The sequence below is a fragment of the Cystoisospora suis genome, assembly GCF_002600585.1.
Source record: "Cystoisospora suis strain Wien I chromosome Unknown contig_2575, whole genome shotgun sequence".
Classification (NCBI taxonomy): domain Eukaryota; phylum Apicomplexa; class Conoidasida; order Eucoccidiorida; family Sarcocystidae; genus Cystoisospora; species Cystoisospora suis.
This window is the reverse complement of record NW_027155373.1, coordinates 18,754-34,930: the sequence shown is the minus strand read 5'-3', so window position 1 is coordinate 34,930 and position 16,177 is coordinate 18,754. Positions and strand designations below refer to the sequence as shown.

The window sequence follows — 16,177 nt, the reverse complement described above, 5'->3', positions numbered from 1 at the left end:
AAAGAAGAAAGAAGCACGACACTCTCGCGTAGAGATGTATTAGCGCTGAGTGGTACGAAGGCTGAAAGGAGCGAAGAAGAAGAACATACAACTCCCCCCAGACACGAACGGATAGCCGCAGTAGGAGAAGTATTTGGAGCTACTGATCGTCTTCTCAGGAAGAGTATGTGTGTGAATGCAGCTCCTCCTCCTCCTAAGGAGTCATTGTTGTAGATTAGGCTAGCAAGCCACTAAAAAGACGTTGTAAGATTGAGAAAGCAAAGAAGAGCCTAGCTTCTTCCCGACCCGTTGTCTTTCCTATCGTGATACCTGGCCGTCTACGAGACCCCTTACTTCCCTTTCATGCCTCCTCCTATCACTCGTCTGTTTCTCAAGATGGAAGTCTTCATTACTTATTCACCCGTCAAATGACCTGCAGTTGACCGACCTTCCGTGTAAGAAGCTTCTCTCCCCTGAAACGTGGCTTTCTTCTTTTTCTCTATGATTCTTATGCAAATTACAGAATGTCTCGCGATCAGTAAAGCAAAGCAAGAAGGAACGATAGAGCTTCTCTCTCTCTTCTTATCTGCTCGCGATGGGACCGAGACGACCTATCACCTACCCACCTCTTCTCGCGGCAGTCATGAGGTGTTTGTTCTTCAGCTTTCCTATGAAAGAATAGATAGATAGATAAATAGATAGATAGATAATACATGGATTCAAGATAGATAGAGAGATAGCTTAACGCTGACTAGGAAGGAGATGTACGTATGACAGATAGACATCTGGCTCACTTCCCCATCTCTGGTTAATCCTCGGCTTCTTCTTTTTTGCTGGTTTGCTCTCCCGGCCAAGAAGACTCCTGGGAATAGAAGACATTATTGTCAGTGAGTAGGTGAAATCTCTCCCTCCTCATAGACGGAAGAGTAAAAGAGACACTTAGGGAGTCCGTCAGCTTGTATCTTTTTCTTTTCTCTGCCCCGTGCCAGCAGAAAGTGACGGGGGGTGTGCGAGAGAAGGAAGAAAACAAACTGGAGAACAAAATCTATGGCGAGGCTAAATCCCATCGGATGACTTCCTATTTGGCGACTTCTCTGTTGTCGTAAAGAGAAAAGCAGATCGCCAGTTAACTCCGGTTACATCGTCCATGAAGATTTCTCTTTTTCCTCTTTTTCCTTTTTTTTCCAAAAGAAAATTTCGATGATTGCCGTGTGGAAGAGGGAAGAAAAGCTCCTCCTAGCCTCTTAGGACTGACTCCTTACTGCTCCTCGTAAAATGCATATCAAAAAGAAGCAATAAGGAACGACTTTTCTCCTCTGACCATCTCGAACTTCTCTCATGATAGAGACAGATGTAGAGATGGATAGATTGAAGTCAGCTAGGGAGATAGGTACGTTAAGAAAAAAGCCAGATAGGTAGATAGATGAAAGAGTTACACCTGATAGATGACACCTCACAGATCCCCGCATGTGTCGTCGTGTGTGAGCTCTCCTTTTTCGTCTCATGCTGTATGGTCAGGGATGTGGAGACTCCTGCTTTAGAAGCTTCTTCTTCTGTTGTTCCTTTTCTTCTTTTGGTCGTTCAATCTCTTCGTGTACTATTCAGAAAACAAAAAGAAGCTCAATTCTAGAGATGTAAGAAAAGGACCGAGCTTCTTCTTGTTGTCTGGACAGAGAATAGCTTATCACGACGTAAGCGAACACCTTCCTTTCTTGCTTTTGCTTATCATGCTATTGTCTATACATGCGAGCCAAGGAAGTCTCTTAAGACTCCTCAAACTCTTGCTAGGAGGGGGGGGGGGAGAGAAAAAAGAAGAGGACGCGACGCTCCGCTCCCTCGTTGACTGCCCTGGAGCAAACTCATACCTACTGACACGAGACTTATACATGAGTAAACTAAAAAGAGATAAATACAAGCAGATAAATAGAGAGGTAGATCGATAGACAGACAGGTGGACAGTAGAGAGAGGAGGGAGAACCATAGACAAGGAAGACAGTAGTAGTAGTCGTAGTGATGCTAGTGTTCCTATTCGTTGCTGTTGTAGTAGAAGAATTTCAGGTGTATTGTGATTTGTGATGTACGTACACCCGAGAGAAAGCCTGAGGTGTCATCGATCAATCGCTCCATCCTCTTCTTCTTCCACACAGACATGAGGTAGATTTCTTGGTATACTTGATCTATCTCTCTATCTATCCGTATGAAGAGATGCCGTCGCAGGCATGCATGGCCTTTGTTTAAACCTTCTTAGACACTACCAGCCAGCCCCGTTACCGCTGGGGAGTAAACCTCCTCCCTCCTCTTCTCCTCATCTACAGCATCTCCTCCACGTGTATGTAGATATACCTATATATCTGTATATATATATATATATATGTGTGTATATATGAATGTTCATTCATGTGAAGCGCACGCAAGGAAGGCGTGTGTAGTAGTGTACCTGTCATTTATGTATCTATCTATCTTTAGTCTACCTCTCTATCTTTTCTTCAGCCTTGCTTGATCGTTAGAGACCTTTACATCCTTGTATATGAGTTCTTTCTATTCTAGTTCTTTCTTTTTCATGCAAAGAGCTGCCTTTGACTAAAACTTCCTTTTCTCTCTTCTTATGAGTGGAGGAGATAAGAGCAGAAATCCATCAGTACAGTGAGAGAGATTAGACATACATACGTGGATCAAAAAGGAAAAGAAGAAGACAACCCCGTCAAACAAGAGGATGTGTCGTTGTAAGAGGAGTAGTAGTAGTATTATGACACCTCCTTCACCTCCTCTTTCTCATTCATGGTAGAGAATTCTCTTCTTTCTTTGTTTCTTTCTTTCACTCTCTTCGTCAATCTCGTCATTCACAACGGAAAAGAAGAGAAACACTAGAGCTTCTGCTTCTTCGTCTTTTCTATCACCTTACCGTTCCGTATGTACATAGATTTATGTATGAACGATCGATCACATAGAGTCTTATCTTCATACGTGTCTCCACATCTATATGGATACACAGATAGATCTGCAAAAGAGTATTATACATCAAAACACCTATAGCACTATATACATATAGACAGATGGATGGAAAGGTCTGTATACGCATATTACTCGATTTATGTCTCCTCTACCTTCTTCTACAAGAAAATATCTTCTTTCCCGCCTTCACCTTGTGTAACTCTTTTCTTCTCTTTGATAAGAAGACTGTCTTTTCTTTTCTTTTCTTTCTCTCCTGCATTTCTCCTCCTCCTTTCTTAGAGAGAAGACACACAGAAGAACGCTAAAATCTACAGCCTGGGAATGACGTAAAGGACGGGAGAAGAAGAAGAAAGAAGAAAAAGAAGAAGAGACGACACAAAATGCTTGAAACAAACCACGACTACTACTGCTACAAGAAGAAGAAGATTCCCCATCATCCACAAAGTCTCCATTCATATACGCAAAGTATCTATTACATATATATATATATATACGTATACATGTTGTATGTATATATCTATGTATGTAGGGGGGGGTTTGTCATAGAAGCAAACGAGAGAAGAGGAGAAGAAAGAAAGGGAAACGACGACTTTCTTCGGAGTCATTTCCTTCTTCTTTCTCCTGTCTCTCTTTCTCGTCTCTCAGCACGATCGTCATCTTCTTCTTCTTTCATCTACGTGTAATGTAAATACGCATCTTATCTATAATACTCATGAAAACAGATCCATCGATCAACGTCTCTCTCTATCTATCTCTTTCTTTTCTTCAAAGCTTCAAACAGCATCTTTCTCTCTTCTGTCTTTCTTTCTATCGCTTTCTTGGTCTTGTGTATGTTATTCTTATTCGGTATCATCGTTGTTTCTTCTCTTTCTTCGTTCATCTTTTTCGGCAAGAATTTGCGCTATGCGAGTGAAAATTCCGAGGAGGTCGATATAGAATTGAATCGCCTGCATGAGAAAGTCCGAAGAGCCTCGCCTACACATCTCTAACGCCACCTGCGTATCGAACAAAACATACCTGAAACACACAAAAAGAGAAAGAAAGAAAGAAAGAAGAAAAGAAAAAGAGAAAGAAAGAAGAAAGGAAAAAGAGAAAGAAAGAAGAAAAAGAAAGAAAGAAAGACAAGGGGAAAGTGCAACAAAATGTTTAAGGAAACCGAGACATACACAAAGAAAGAAAGAAAAAGAAAGAAAGAAAACAAACCATACCAGGGAGGTAGATAGATAGATAGATACATGGATATAGACATAGATAGCTTAAAGATAGATGAAGAGATAGAGCAACAGCATGTATCTCATCTATGTTCTTCTGTCGTCTCTCTCTTTCTCTCTCTCTCTTCTCTTCAGAAAGGCTTTTGCGAAAAAGATACATACGTGCGTACGGAAGACCACTCTACGATCATGTCTTTCACCCTCCTATCTATCTCCTGATACACTTACACATATACATACAGTGTACAAAGATCACTATATCTAGCGGTCTCTAAAAGATATCTCTTACTCTACCTATCGTTGACCTACTTATCTATCTTTCGTCTATCTCCTTGTTAGAAAAGAAGAAGAACCCTCGATAATGATCTTCATCTTCTTCTTCTCCTCCTTCTTCGGTAGAAACAGTGCCCATACACCAACCCACGATACGAAGAAGAAGATACAAGCATACACACTCTCACTCTTCTTCTTTTTACCCACCCCCCTGACCAATCCATCATCTATCTATCTATCTACCTTGAAGCTACCTTTGATCTACTTTTCATCTACCTATCCTATCTTTAGTAAATCTGTCTCTTCATCTGTGACCTCTCTATCTCTCTATCTATCGTAGAAGGCTCACCTCTGTTGACCTCCATAGTGCATACCTACTACATACGGGGTGCATACATACACAGACTGATCTTCCACGTCTGAAGTAGAGGGGAAGGATGAAAAAGTTCTGAGAGAAAAGACGAGAAGAAAAGGAAGAAGAGTCTTCTTCGCGCGTTGTTGCATGTTTTCTTCTTACCCTATGTACATGGCGAGGCCTCCCCACAGGAGAATGTCATCTCCAATCTTCGTTCGCCAGAACATCGAGATAAAGGAAATCGACGCTAAGCACGTCAATCCTGTTCCTAAAAGACTCCCGAGATAAATGAACTTTCTATACCACACATACCCACACACCGAAAGAAGGAAGAGGAAGATAAGAGAGTAAAACAGAAAGAGAGAGACACAGAAAAGAAAGATAAAAAGAAGGAATGATTTGAAGAAGAAAGAACAAGAGAAAGTTAAGTGTGTTTGTCCTTGTCTCTCTTACATCTCCCTCTCTTATCTTGAAGGCTTGTCTTCTTCTCTATCCATTGAGAAGCTTACGGAGATATAGATCCTACAAGCACCCTCACACCACCTATCTTAAGAGAAAAGAGCCACTTTGAAGACATGCACAAAAATACGAAGAAGAAGAACTCTTGAACTCCAAAAGGAATGGAAGAAAAAAGAAAGAAAGAATACATTACAGAAAGAGGGGAGGACGGGAGGTTGGCTCAGAACCTCGGCTAGATGAAAAGAATAGAAAGCAGTCACATTCGCATGCACAGTCTTTGCATACCTGTCTTTAGAGACAACGGCGGCAGCGGAGAGAGACGCGAAGATTCCCACGGAGACAAGAAAAGCCGTAGGGAGAATGGATGGATTGATAAGATGAAGAAAGAGAAGATAATCTCCTAAAAGCATTCCGCTTGTTAAACCGAACACCCCATACCATCCTGCCCTCCATGGAGTACACACCTATACACACACACACATATAGATAAATATATATATATATAGATAGATCATACAGATACACTTCATACACATGTATACATCTTCATACACTTCATACAAATAGCCTTCATACAGCCCGCCAAAGATTCATGAAACCGACTCCACATATACAGAAATACATACATTCCCTCTCTCATTCTTTCTCTCTATCTACGTTGGAGGTAGGAGTCGGCGATAGTTGGATAGAGGTATTTTCGCCGGCTTCTTTGGTACTGCTTTGGGATGAATAGAGATAGCAGAGAGATATGAGAAAGTGCTGGGGATGAGAGACGAGAGAGAAAAAGAAAGAAGAGAATGAAAAGGAGGATCAGCAACAACTTATACTGTGGTGCATGCAGAAAGGAAAAAAGAAAGAGAGGGGAGTGGTAGCACCTGACCGTTGTGTGTTCCTTTTGAAGCCCCTTGTAAGAGAGAAGCACATCTCTCAGATAGCTCGACTACCTGCTACTACTACTACTCGGTCTTTCTCTATGCCAACACAGACTCCTCTCTTCAGCTGAAACGTTAAGCATACGCATAGATGTGTAAGGGCTACACATCTAGCTAAACACGATATACACCCCCTCTCTCTCTCCTTATCTCTCTCTCTCTCTACATATATGTAGAGCATCTGTAGTGGGTAGGTTTAGAGTGTGTGTAATTGCATGTGGAGAACATGTGCTCTATATAGGACTAATAGATCGACCAAAAACGGGTGGAGAAAGAAAGAGAAAGAATGTGAAGCAAAGAAGCTACCCTATCCAATGGAGAGAGAACAGCCCGAAGAAAGGAGTCTCGTTTAATCAAAGCAATCGTTATTTCTCTCCACTGCATGACTATACACTACGAACTATAGCCTATGATCTCCCTCGTCTATCTCGAGGAGGGAGGGAGAGAAAGACACAGTCTTCTCCATTCTATCTGGAGAAAAGAATAAGAAGAAAAGGAAGAGAAAAAGAAGTTCATGAGCGGGGGCTTGTATTTATAGTGAGAATGTAGAGAAGAAGCAAGCAGACACAAGACGTTTCAATACTCCTGTTGTCAAAGTCAAAGACTATGTCATTTCTACTAATGAATGCTCGTAAAGCAACTCCAACTGTAAAGGAATACGTCTCTCCTTTAGAAAATGAGAGGAGCTTTCTTCGGAGATTCAGGCGTGGAAAAAGTTTCCCTCTGAAAGAAAGAAAGAAGAGGAAAGGAAAGAAAAGAAAGAAAACTGACCTTTCCGCTGTAGACAGCGTCAGTGCTTGATGATCCGAGTGTCCATAGAGAGAAGAGCTGGAGCCCAACAAGAAGGATCGGAGAGACAAAAGGTAAAAACCTCTGCTGTATGTACACCCCGAGGGCTGCTAGGATGATGTTCGATAAAAGGGCAGCATAGACTCGTGTCAAATGCTTCTGTTGAACTCGAGTCAAAGGAGAAAAATTGAGAATGTCCTTTAGGTTCATCGCGCCTTGGCGCTGCGTGTATTGCTCGAAGATATTCATCTTGGTGGCGAAGAAAGAAGATAAAGAAAGACAGAAAGAGAAAAGCACGGAAAAAAAGGCAAGAAAGAAAACGAGCAAGGAGCTAAACAGAGTAACAAAGATGTGAGAGTGAGTTCTACTCTCTCCTGAGGCGGTGGAGAGCGACGCGAGAAAAGATGAAAGACTTCGTCAAGAAAAAGGAAAGAAAGAAAGAAAGGGAAAGATAAAAGCCGGAGCTTCGGAAAGGAGAACCACAAAGAAGGAGTTGAAGAAGCAGCTGTGAAATGAGAGAAAAAGAAACAAGCACTCTTTCTCTTTTTCTTTCTCTCTCAACACTTCTTTCTTTCTCTTTCCTACTCTTGTGTCCTTTGGGAATCTATCCACCCTTCAGTCAGAAGAGCCTCACCAACAACGTTTAACTTGCCAATGAAAGTAAAGAGCTTTCTCATAGACTTCCAGTCAAAAAAGACAATCTTTCTATCATCAGAAGAGAAAAAAAGACCTTCTCTCGTCCTGTCGTCTCGAAAAGAAGAGAGCAAGAAAGGTAGCGTAGCTTGGAAGGAGCGCCGCGGAGAGGGACAAGAAGGGACCGGGCCATCGCGAAAAGAATCTTTTTCTTGTCTCGCCCCCGGTGCTATTCTTGACTCTACCACCTCTCTCTCCGATGCCGTCATCATTCGCCATCCATCCTGGAGATAAGGTAGTACGCTGTAAAGAAAGATTAAGCAAGAAATGAAGATTGAACAACATAGCCAACCCTTTTGACGGACGAACTAATCCTTTCTTATTCTTTGTTGTTCTCTGTCGTTTCTGCGTTCTTTTCCTGCCTTTCCACTGTGTTAAACTTCCGGTTCACACGGAGCTAGTCGATCAAGGAGGAGTAGCTCTCGGTGGGCCAGTTGCCCTCTCACTGGGGAAGGAAGAAGGAAACGTCGTTGAGAGGAGAAGGAAATGTAATGAATGGGTAGATAGATGATGAGTACAGGAGTGAATGAATGAAGGAATAAGGTTGCAAAGAAGAGAGAATTTTACAGGATTGATGGGTGGCCTCTGTCTACTGACTTCTCTGCTGGAGATGTCTATTCTCATAGATAGTCTTTCTGTACACTGCCCGGGGTGGACGAGAGTTTTCGAGTATGGGAAGGGACTCTGCTTAGTGTCGTGGTTCTGCTCTTTCTTGGATTGATAGATACACGGGGAAAAGGAGAATGAGAAAAGAAACATGTTGGGTGAGAGGGGAGATTTAGTTTCCTCTATGGATATAGATGGAGTGAAAAGATAAAGGTAATAGCCTTAGTCGTAGTAGTAGGACGGCTGTATTTGGTCAAGTTATCTTACTTTGTTGAGGAGACATTCATCTCTCTGGATGAGAATCTTGTTAGCTGGCTCCTTCTTTGTCTCGGCAGCAAGCCATAAATCAGCCTAGCTGTTCCGTAACTAGCAGAACCACAAGGCTAAACTACTGCTCCTTCTCGATGAGAAACGAAATCTGTCCACTGATCAGGACAAGATTTCTGCTGAGAGAGGCGATGGAAAGAAACCCCGCCATAGAAGTGCCGGGAACGGGATGACCGTTTTCTCCACTGCAGTGGCTCATGATAATTCTCGTGAATGTATGAATGAAACAAGCAACGTCACAAATGGATCTCTAGGTAAAAACTCTCCCTCTCTAAGTTGGTTGCTGTCTTGGAAATGAATTTCTTCGAGTAGAAATGCTGTTCTTTTCTTCTCTCAAAAGGATGAGCGGAGGTGCGTATCATTGTTTTCGTGAGCTAACGACTACATACACATCGATCGCTGGGGTTCTCTCTGGCACGGGAGCAAAGACGGTGATATTGCCCAGCAGCAAGCCAAGCTTGTCAACTGTTGGTGGGGGGTGGATTAGTCTGGTCGTTGTGTTCACGTGTGAGAGCTTAGAATGAAAGGAGAAGATAAAGAATGATGACCCGATCGAGCCTTTAGAGGAGAGTGACTCCGAAGGCTCTTCTTATGCTTGTTTGGATGGTATTGTTGAGAATCGACAAGCAAGGAAGAGAGACAAAAGGTTAAGAGGCGTGTGACGTCGCTGCTAAGCCTGGTTCTATTCTTCTTTTCATGTGTATGAGCTGTATTCTTTGTCTCTTTCTGATCCACCTTGTCTTCTTCATAGAGTTCAAACGACTTTGTTGATTTCGCCTGATAATCTGGCTGGCAATTCACTCTTAGGGGCTCTCCGATACTTCCTCCCTTTTAAGAATTCGTTTCTTGTCTGCTGAAAACATCCCCCCCAGCTTTCCTATTCACCTATAAGAAGCCAGAGTCTTCTTGCTACCCAGCCAGCTCCGGACAGAATCCACCGGGGAGTGACGATGTATGTGTGGATGAGAGCAGCGACGTCATCGCGGCCGGAAGGAGAATGATATAAACCACCGGGTGCAACAAGGATAGTAGATCCTTTGTTGGCTTGAAGACTGGACTGTTTATTTTTTCTTTCAAGGCGATAGTGAATGGACAGGGAAAACAGGAAATGTGAGTGAAGGTTTCTGTAGTTACCTTAGAGAGGAGGCGGTGACCCAGAAAGGTCATAACTGGGTTACTACACTTCAAGTACGCGTTCACATGGAGAAGATCCCAGAAGGAGTTTCTTCTTCGCAGTTGATACCTGAGGAGGTGATGCAAGTTCCAGTGTTGATAGAAAACCTTCCTGGAACAGATCACGGTGGCTGATAATACTGATCTTTTCTAACGCGCAGGAAGTCTACTGTGAACTTGGGAGATTGACATTCTTAGGCCCAACTATTCCTCTTGCTTTCATGATTGGGTCACACCTTAGTACTCCACTCTCTGGTCAGAATCCCAGCTGTCGTGCTACGAGCAGATTCCTGTTGGCTTGTTGTTTGTACTGGTCACACATAGGCTTTGTTAGTTAACGACGACTGCTCCGGAAGAGTGTTGAAAGAGATAGTAAGAGAAACTGAGAGATGGCACTATGGCTCAGACATGGTAAGACTAGGGAAGGTACCGGGTGTAGAGAGGCATACTACTGACACCTGAGTGTGTTTATGTGTCAGCGCCACCATCTTTTGCCTCGTTCTCCAAGTGAGCGACAGCTTTTCTTTGCGAAACCTATTCTCCTTTCCTCGGCTTCTCTGTCTCGTGAGTTTCAGTGTGTTCGAAGCGCCTCTCTGCCCCAGCTTTGCGTGGAGACAAGCGACTTCCATCGCCTCACTACACTTTCTCCTCCATATCAGAAGTTCAGCGAGGCTAGAAAGAGTATGCGGAACGCTTGGAAAGACGCGAGAAGGGGGAAGAAGAAACAGCCACTCAAAGTGGAAAGTAGCAAAACACTAATGATCTTAAGCTCATCGATAATGGAAAAGCTGTGTGTGACCTACGGCTTTCCTGGTCAGTCTTGCTCTTGCAGATGCCCTTTGTGTATTGGCTTCCTTGTGATCGGACAACTAAGTAGCCGATGCCTCGTCTTCTTCGCGCCCTGTTTGTGTGTGTTTCGTCTCTGAGACTTCTTATCACTTTTTACTCTTCCTTCTGCGCGTGCTCGTCATTTGCTCCTCTTTCTTACCTGTGGCTCAGTCTGGGTGAAGAAGGATTTCTTCCCTCAGGTCATTCATTCTTAGCTCTATAATGAGACGGTTGTATATGTTAGCTCTTCGTCTTAGTTCTCAACAGGATGCTTATTTCTTGGATTGAGTTTGTACTGACACGACAAAAGAGATACTCCGATGTCCTTCCCCGAGACTTCCTCTCTCACACACCAGGGTGAAGGCTCCATACCCCTACAGTCTTTTCTCTGTGGCTTTTGCTTAAGGAATCTTCACTGACATGACAATTCTGACACTTCTTGAGGCGCAAAAACAATCAGCAGTGATGTTTGTTCAATCTCGAAAGTTTTTCTTCCCGTTTTGTTGAATTCAAATCGTCCCACACGGAAACCGAACCTGATAGATTTCTCCCCCCACAGCGCATTTCTACTGTTCTGAAATTTTTCCTCTTCCTTAAATTTGGAAAGTAAAAGGAAAGCCGCATTTCATTCGTCCTCGGCAGATCGTTTTTTCAGGGTCCGCCCTTCTCTTGTCAGTCCGTTGCGGACAAGAACCGATCTCCTAGGGCGGCCCCTCCCTGAGCCGTCAGTCGAATTTGAGTAAACTTGAATTCACATTTTCTGTGAAAACTGCTACTGTTCTTTCCTACTCTTATAGCTTATAAAGAGGGAATGAAACCTTCTGACCATCTAAGAAGGCTCAAAAGAACCGAAAAAGGTCTGTCCCACTGACACCAGCGGCGGAAGGAGCGTCGCTTGAGTGCCCCACCCAAACACCCAGCCCCGCTCCTCTTCCCCTCACTCTTTCTAGGGTTTCCCCGGTGAATTTCTTCTTCATTGAAGGATCCATCATTGACACACCATCCACCATGTCTTCAGCAGGAAAGAAAAAAGGTGGAAAAGAGAAAGGAAAGAATGCAGCGGCTGCTCAGCCTGAGGTTCTAGAGCAGATCAACAAGGCTCTAGAAGCAGAAATGTTGGCCTTGGAAATCCAGCTGCAAGAGACCGATGAAAAACTCACCAAAACATTGAAAGAAGAAAACCTACATAAAGAAAAGGTATAGTCTTGGGGTGAAAGCATCAATGAAAGATTCAGAGAAGATATCTTCCGGAACTGCCTTGGAAAACGAAAGATTTCCAACACTCCCCTCGTCATCTCGATTAAGAGTTTCTAATCTAGAAACCAGCAGCACATAAACAAACTTGCAGCCTATTTTTATTCCGATAGAAAGAGTCCAAGAAACCTCACGGTCAGTTCGAACACACCCTTCACTACGCGATATAGAATAGACGGCTTCCACACAGGTAGATCTTCGGGCTGTCCATCCACAAACGGAGAAGCAGAAGAAAAGACTCTTCTGAGGGCTGATCTCTGACTTTAGCCTCGTCGCTGAATTATCCTAATCTCATTTTTAAACCTCAGGGTTTAGGGTTGACAGGAAACAGAGCCCTTTTGTTCTACGTGTCTTTAGCATCTTATATCAAGCAACTTCTCTGCTTTCTCCTCAGTAGGACACTTCAGTTCCAAAGTCCTTAGCTCTGCCTTTACATCCGATAAACGAGATGGTGCTAGCAGCAAGCCGTACATCGTACATCTTACATCGAGCTCTTAGCTCATTCATCGCCTTTCTTAGACGGAGAATACGAGAAAGCAAGCTTTTAGCATTAACACCGCCATGCTCAGAGATCTCCACTTGAGTGATCTCAGCACACGTTGTCCATTTATCAGACAGGAAAGAAAAGGACATTATTCTTTACATGCTGAAAGGACAGAACACGACAGAGTTCATTCCTAGGTTGCCGATCTGAAAAGGAAAGGAAGTATTTCGGAGACGGTAGAGTCAAATAGAGGATAACCGAGGAAAGTTTCAGGATCGCAAGTGCTCTTTCGTTACTTCTTCTTCTTCTCCTTATTTCTCTTTTAGCTTCTTCTACTTTCGTGCACTCACCTATCTGTTCTTTCTGGATTTCCTTCTTTTCTCACTTGTGATACTTTGAGCCGGTGTTTTCACAGCATTCATCATGAGAGCCTAACAGGTCTACACCCTTCTAACGTAACGCTATGCTATTCATCGTCATCCTCATCTTCTTCGTCTTTGAAAGAAGCTTCCACAAATACTAGTCACTCTTCTGTATCTTGCCCTTCTTAATCTTCTGACTCTTTTTGTAAAGCTCACATGAGATTCCTTTGAGTAGCTATCATTCATCTCCTTTGCCACGAGGGTGTGACCCTGTATCAGAACAAGAATGACCTACTGCCTCTCGTCCATTCATCGTCATCCACGCTTTCTTTCCACAGCAAAAAAGAAAATAGGTCTCTCTCTCTTTTTTTCTTTCTTTCTCACTTTCTCTCCTTCTTTCGTGTGTAGTCTCATTGAATGGAGAGTAAGTAAAAGCAACAGTCTGTAGAAAAGAGATAGATCAGCAAGAGAACCCTCTATCCGCCGACTTACGTAGAAGAAAAACCGTATGTGATGACTTAACGTAAAGTAAGCGAAACATCGCTATGGAGAGTGAAAAGGGAGAGGAGATCTAACCTGTCTCGAGAAGAAGGCCACTCCTAGCTAGCTAGCTAACTAACTAGCTGACTCCTTCACTGGAATAAACACCAGCTGCATGCATTCCAACTTCTCTCTTTTCTTTTTTAATGAGATCTTTACAAGAACATACTTCCTCATGACATCATCACTCCTCCTCTTCTTCTTTCTCCTTCCTTCTCCGTTCTTCCGACTAGACACATACACACCTTCATATATATGCAGCTATGTAGCTAGATAGATATAGATATGAAAGAAACTGTATGTGTAGATCGATGCGTTAAGCGTCACAGTATAAGTACGGAGGGACAGCAAATTAGAAGAGAGATAAGAAGTTACCTCTTCCTCCCCGTCTAACACGAATGATCTTGTGGCGTAACGATGCCTGTATATGTATGTAGTATGTATAGATACGACTCATGTATGAAGATGTATGGAAGTGTATGTGTGACTTTGTGTGTATGTACAGTGTGAGCAATATAAGAAAGATTTAAAAGCTGAGGAGAGGAGGCACCTAGATGTCTGCTGTGATTTAAGCCGTCAATATAAGGCCTTGCAACGTTACTATATGAACCAGCTCGATGATACACAGTCGGCCTTCCAAGCTCATAGGCGTGAATATGCTGAACAATCGATTCTCCTCAGACAGCTCGGAGCATCGAGAGACAAAGAGCTAGCTGAATATGATACACGAGTCAGAGGTAAGAGAGACAAAGACAGACACAAAGAAGACATCCAACCAAACAGCCACGGATCTAGTACCCCTCTACCTACCTACATATAGATAGATAGAGGTATAGGTATATACATATACATATATATAGATGGAGATGTGCCTGTATGACTTAGTATCTACGAGCTGATAGAAAAGCTCCAAGTACTCGCTCTTCTCGTCACCTCGCTGTCTTATTTCTTTCTTCTTCATCTGCATTTCTTCTACGCGCGAGTATCCCTCCATATAGATACGCATATACGTACAAAGAAAGAAAACAAGAGACGTCCGTCGCCATCTGTCCGTTCCTTGCAACTCCTTCTTTCTTTTCCGACCTCTACGAAAAGTCTTTCTCCCTATTCTCGTATAGGGGGGGATCGATGACTGTGCTCGCCTACACACACATACAGAGCCACATATAGCGACACCTACACTTTCGGGACAGAGCACTGATCCATTCATACAAAGAGACACAAAAAGAGAGAGAAAGAGAGAGAGAAGAAAGAGAAAGAGAGAAAAAGATAGTTCATAGTGGTTTTTTCTTTTCTATTGTTTCTACGAGTGTAGACACCCCACATCAACTCCTCTCTTTCCACCCTACTCAAACTCCAGTCGTCTTCTCTTTTTCCTTTTCCTTTTGTCTCTCCATTTCTTTCTTTCTTTCTTCAATCTCCCTTCCTTGTATGTTTGTCTCTTTAGCCATGAAGATCAAGATGGATAGAATCTCCGACGAGTTTGTCGTGCTTTTGAATGAGATCCAAGAGATGATGGTCCAGCAGGTCCAGTCTCCTCTCATTCACTCCAAAGACGAGACAGAGCGCTTTACAGAAGTGCTCGAAGCAAGCAAGAGTGAGTATTTCAAGAAGCTAAGCGAAATAATTAGAGATCGAGAAGAAAAGTACCCTCTAGGAAGCGGATGGAGAGGTGCAGGGACGAAGGCTCCTGATGGCATCCAACCTCTTGGAGTGTAGCAGAGTCAAGCAGAACGTGAAAGAAAGAGAATGAGAAAGAGAGAAAGAAAAAGAGAAAGAAAGAGAGGAAAAAAGAGTGGAGAAGAAAGGAAAGGAAAAGAAGAGAGAGAAAGACAGAGCGAGAAAGAAAGAAAAAAAGAGAAGGGGGAAAGAAAGAAAGAAAGGAAGAAGATTTGAAGGGTGTGTGGAGGAGGAGGAGGAGAGAAAGATAGGGAAGAAGGAAGGAATTCTGCAGTTGGAAATGTTTGAGAGATATAAACCAATTTTATTCTTTTTCTTTGGCAATGCCCCGTGTATGGATGTCTTTATCCCTGAAGAACGAGATAGAAACAATTGGGCCTACTAGCTAGGCTACGGTGTACATAATGTGACAACATTCCCAGCTGTCTCTTGCTTTCTATCTACCTATCTTTAATCTATCTTTAATCTATCTATCCATCTATGTATCTATCCATCTTGGTATCTCTCTATCTTTAATCTATCTATCTATAATCTACCTATCTCTTTGAGAAGGAATTGAACGCTGGCTATGCCTAAGGCTTCGTTTAGTAGCCTAAGGGTGCTCTCGACTGTCCTCCCACACCAAACTCTCGGATATCTACACACCGAATTCACACGTCATCTATATATATACATATATATATATATACAGAGTATATGCATATAGACATACATGTCTACAGATTGACACGGAGAGACAGAGATAGATAGGATTCTCTTGAGGTGGTGTGAATGGCTCCGGAGCAAAGAAGAAGTAAGGAATTTTCCTAAGGAGAATGACTTCTACACATACAAGAGGACACAGTGTATGTGACGGAGACAGCTTCTTTTCATTCTTTCTCAGGTCTCCTATTCTATCTGTCTATCTAATTTTATCTCCCTTTCTAGAGACTTCTATTTTCAGATCTAGCACCTCGCTCTCTATATGGACTAGCTCGTCACTACTCATTTCTATAGCAAAGAGACATGTCTGGCTCCCTGTCTCCCTGTCTGTCTCTGTCTCTCTATCTCGAGAGTAGAAAAGTAAGCTCAGTCATATCTTTGACGTCGCTGATCTCTTGCGAGATTTATGCAAAAAGCAAGAGTGGGGATTTCCTTCAGAAGAGAACTGAGGACATGATTAATGGATCTTTTACCAGAGAGTCAGGAGGGGAGACACCAAAATCGAGGAAATAGATGAATGACTGCATGCGATTGCATGCAGTCAGAAGAAAGGGAGAGAGATGCAAGTCAAGGAAAAA

At 42.9% G+C, this 16,177-nt stretch overlaps 4 protein-coding genes across 4 annotated transcripts, besides 1 other annotated feature; 3 read left to right on the top strand and 1 right to left on the bottom strand.

The window, feature by feature from the left end:
• Positions 1-3: 3 nt before the first annotated feature.
• CSUI_005325 (uncharacterized protein) lies at positions 4-454 on the top strand (the record flags this gene model as incomplete). Its single annotated transcript, XM_068065501.1, has 1 exon — positions 4-454. A coding segment is annotated over one exon (210 nt), but the record flags the coding sequence as incomplete, so codon positions are not given.
• Positions 455-1,402: 948 nt separating this feature from the next.
• Positions 1,403-1,444: a sequence feature (Short protein (CSUI_005324, PHJ20840.1) was converted to a misc_feature.).
• Positions 1,445-2,674: 1,230 nt separating this feature from the next.
• Positions 2,675-7,750, bottom strand: CSUI_005323 (bax inhibitor-1). The gene is made up of 4 exons (XM_068065500.1): positions 6,933-7,750; positions 5,515-5,693; positions 4,933-5,067; positions 2,675-3,948 (listed from the first exon to the last, which is right to left on the bottom strand). Exons 1-4 carry the CDS (start codon positions 7,197-7,199, stop codon positions 3,771-3,773), a joined length of 759 nt encoding a protein of 252 aa, XP_067922525.1. The 5' UTR covers positions 7,200-7,750; the 3' UTR covers positions 2,675-3,770.
• A 1,861-nt stretch (positions 7,751-9,611) lies between these two features.
• Positions 9,612-10,561, top strand: CSUI_005322 (uncharacterized protein; the record flags this gene model as incomplete). The annotated part of the gene is made up of 2 exons (XM_068065499.1): positions 9,612-9,686; positions 10,325-10,561. Coding segments are annotated over 2 exons (312 nt in total), but the record flags the coding sequence as incomplete, so codon positions are not given.
• Positions 10,562-11,585: 1,024 nt separating this feature from the next.
• On the top strand, positions 11,586-14,936 carry CSUI_005321 (uncharacterized protein; the record flags this gene model as incomplete). Its single annotated transcript, XM_068065498.1, has 3 exons — positions 11,586-11,774; positions 13,723-13,954; positions 14,665-14,936. 3 exons carry the CDS (start codon positions 11,586-11,588, stop codon positions 14,934-14,936), a joined length of 693 nt encoding a protein of 230 aa, XP_067922523.1.
• Between the last annotated feature and the right edge of the window lie 1,241 nt (positions 14,937-16,177).

Bases quoted from the DNA above. Each gene is read 5' to 3' on its own strand.
- CSUI_005323 (XM_068065500.1), bottom strand. From the start codon at position 7,199: ATGAATATCTTCGAGCAATACACGCAGCGCCAAGGCGCGATGAACCTA. The intron at 5,694-6,932 runs GTCAGTTTTCTT...GTGTGTGTATAG, and splicing joins ACGCTGTCTACAGCGGAAAG to GTGTGTACTCCATGGAGGGC. The intron at 5,068-5,514 runs GTATGCAAAGAC...TGTGTGGTATAG, and splicing joins GCCGTTGTCTCTAAAGACAG to AAAGTTCATTTATCTCGGGA.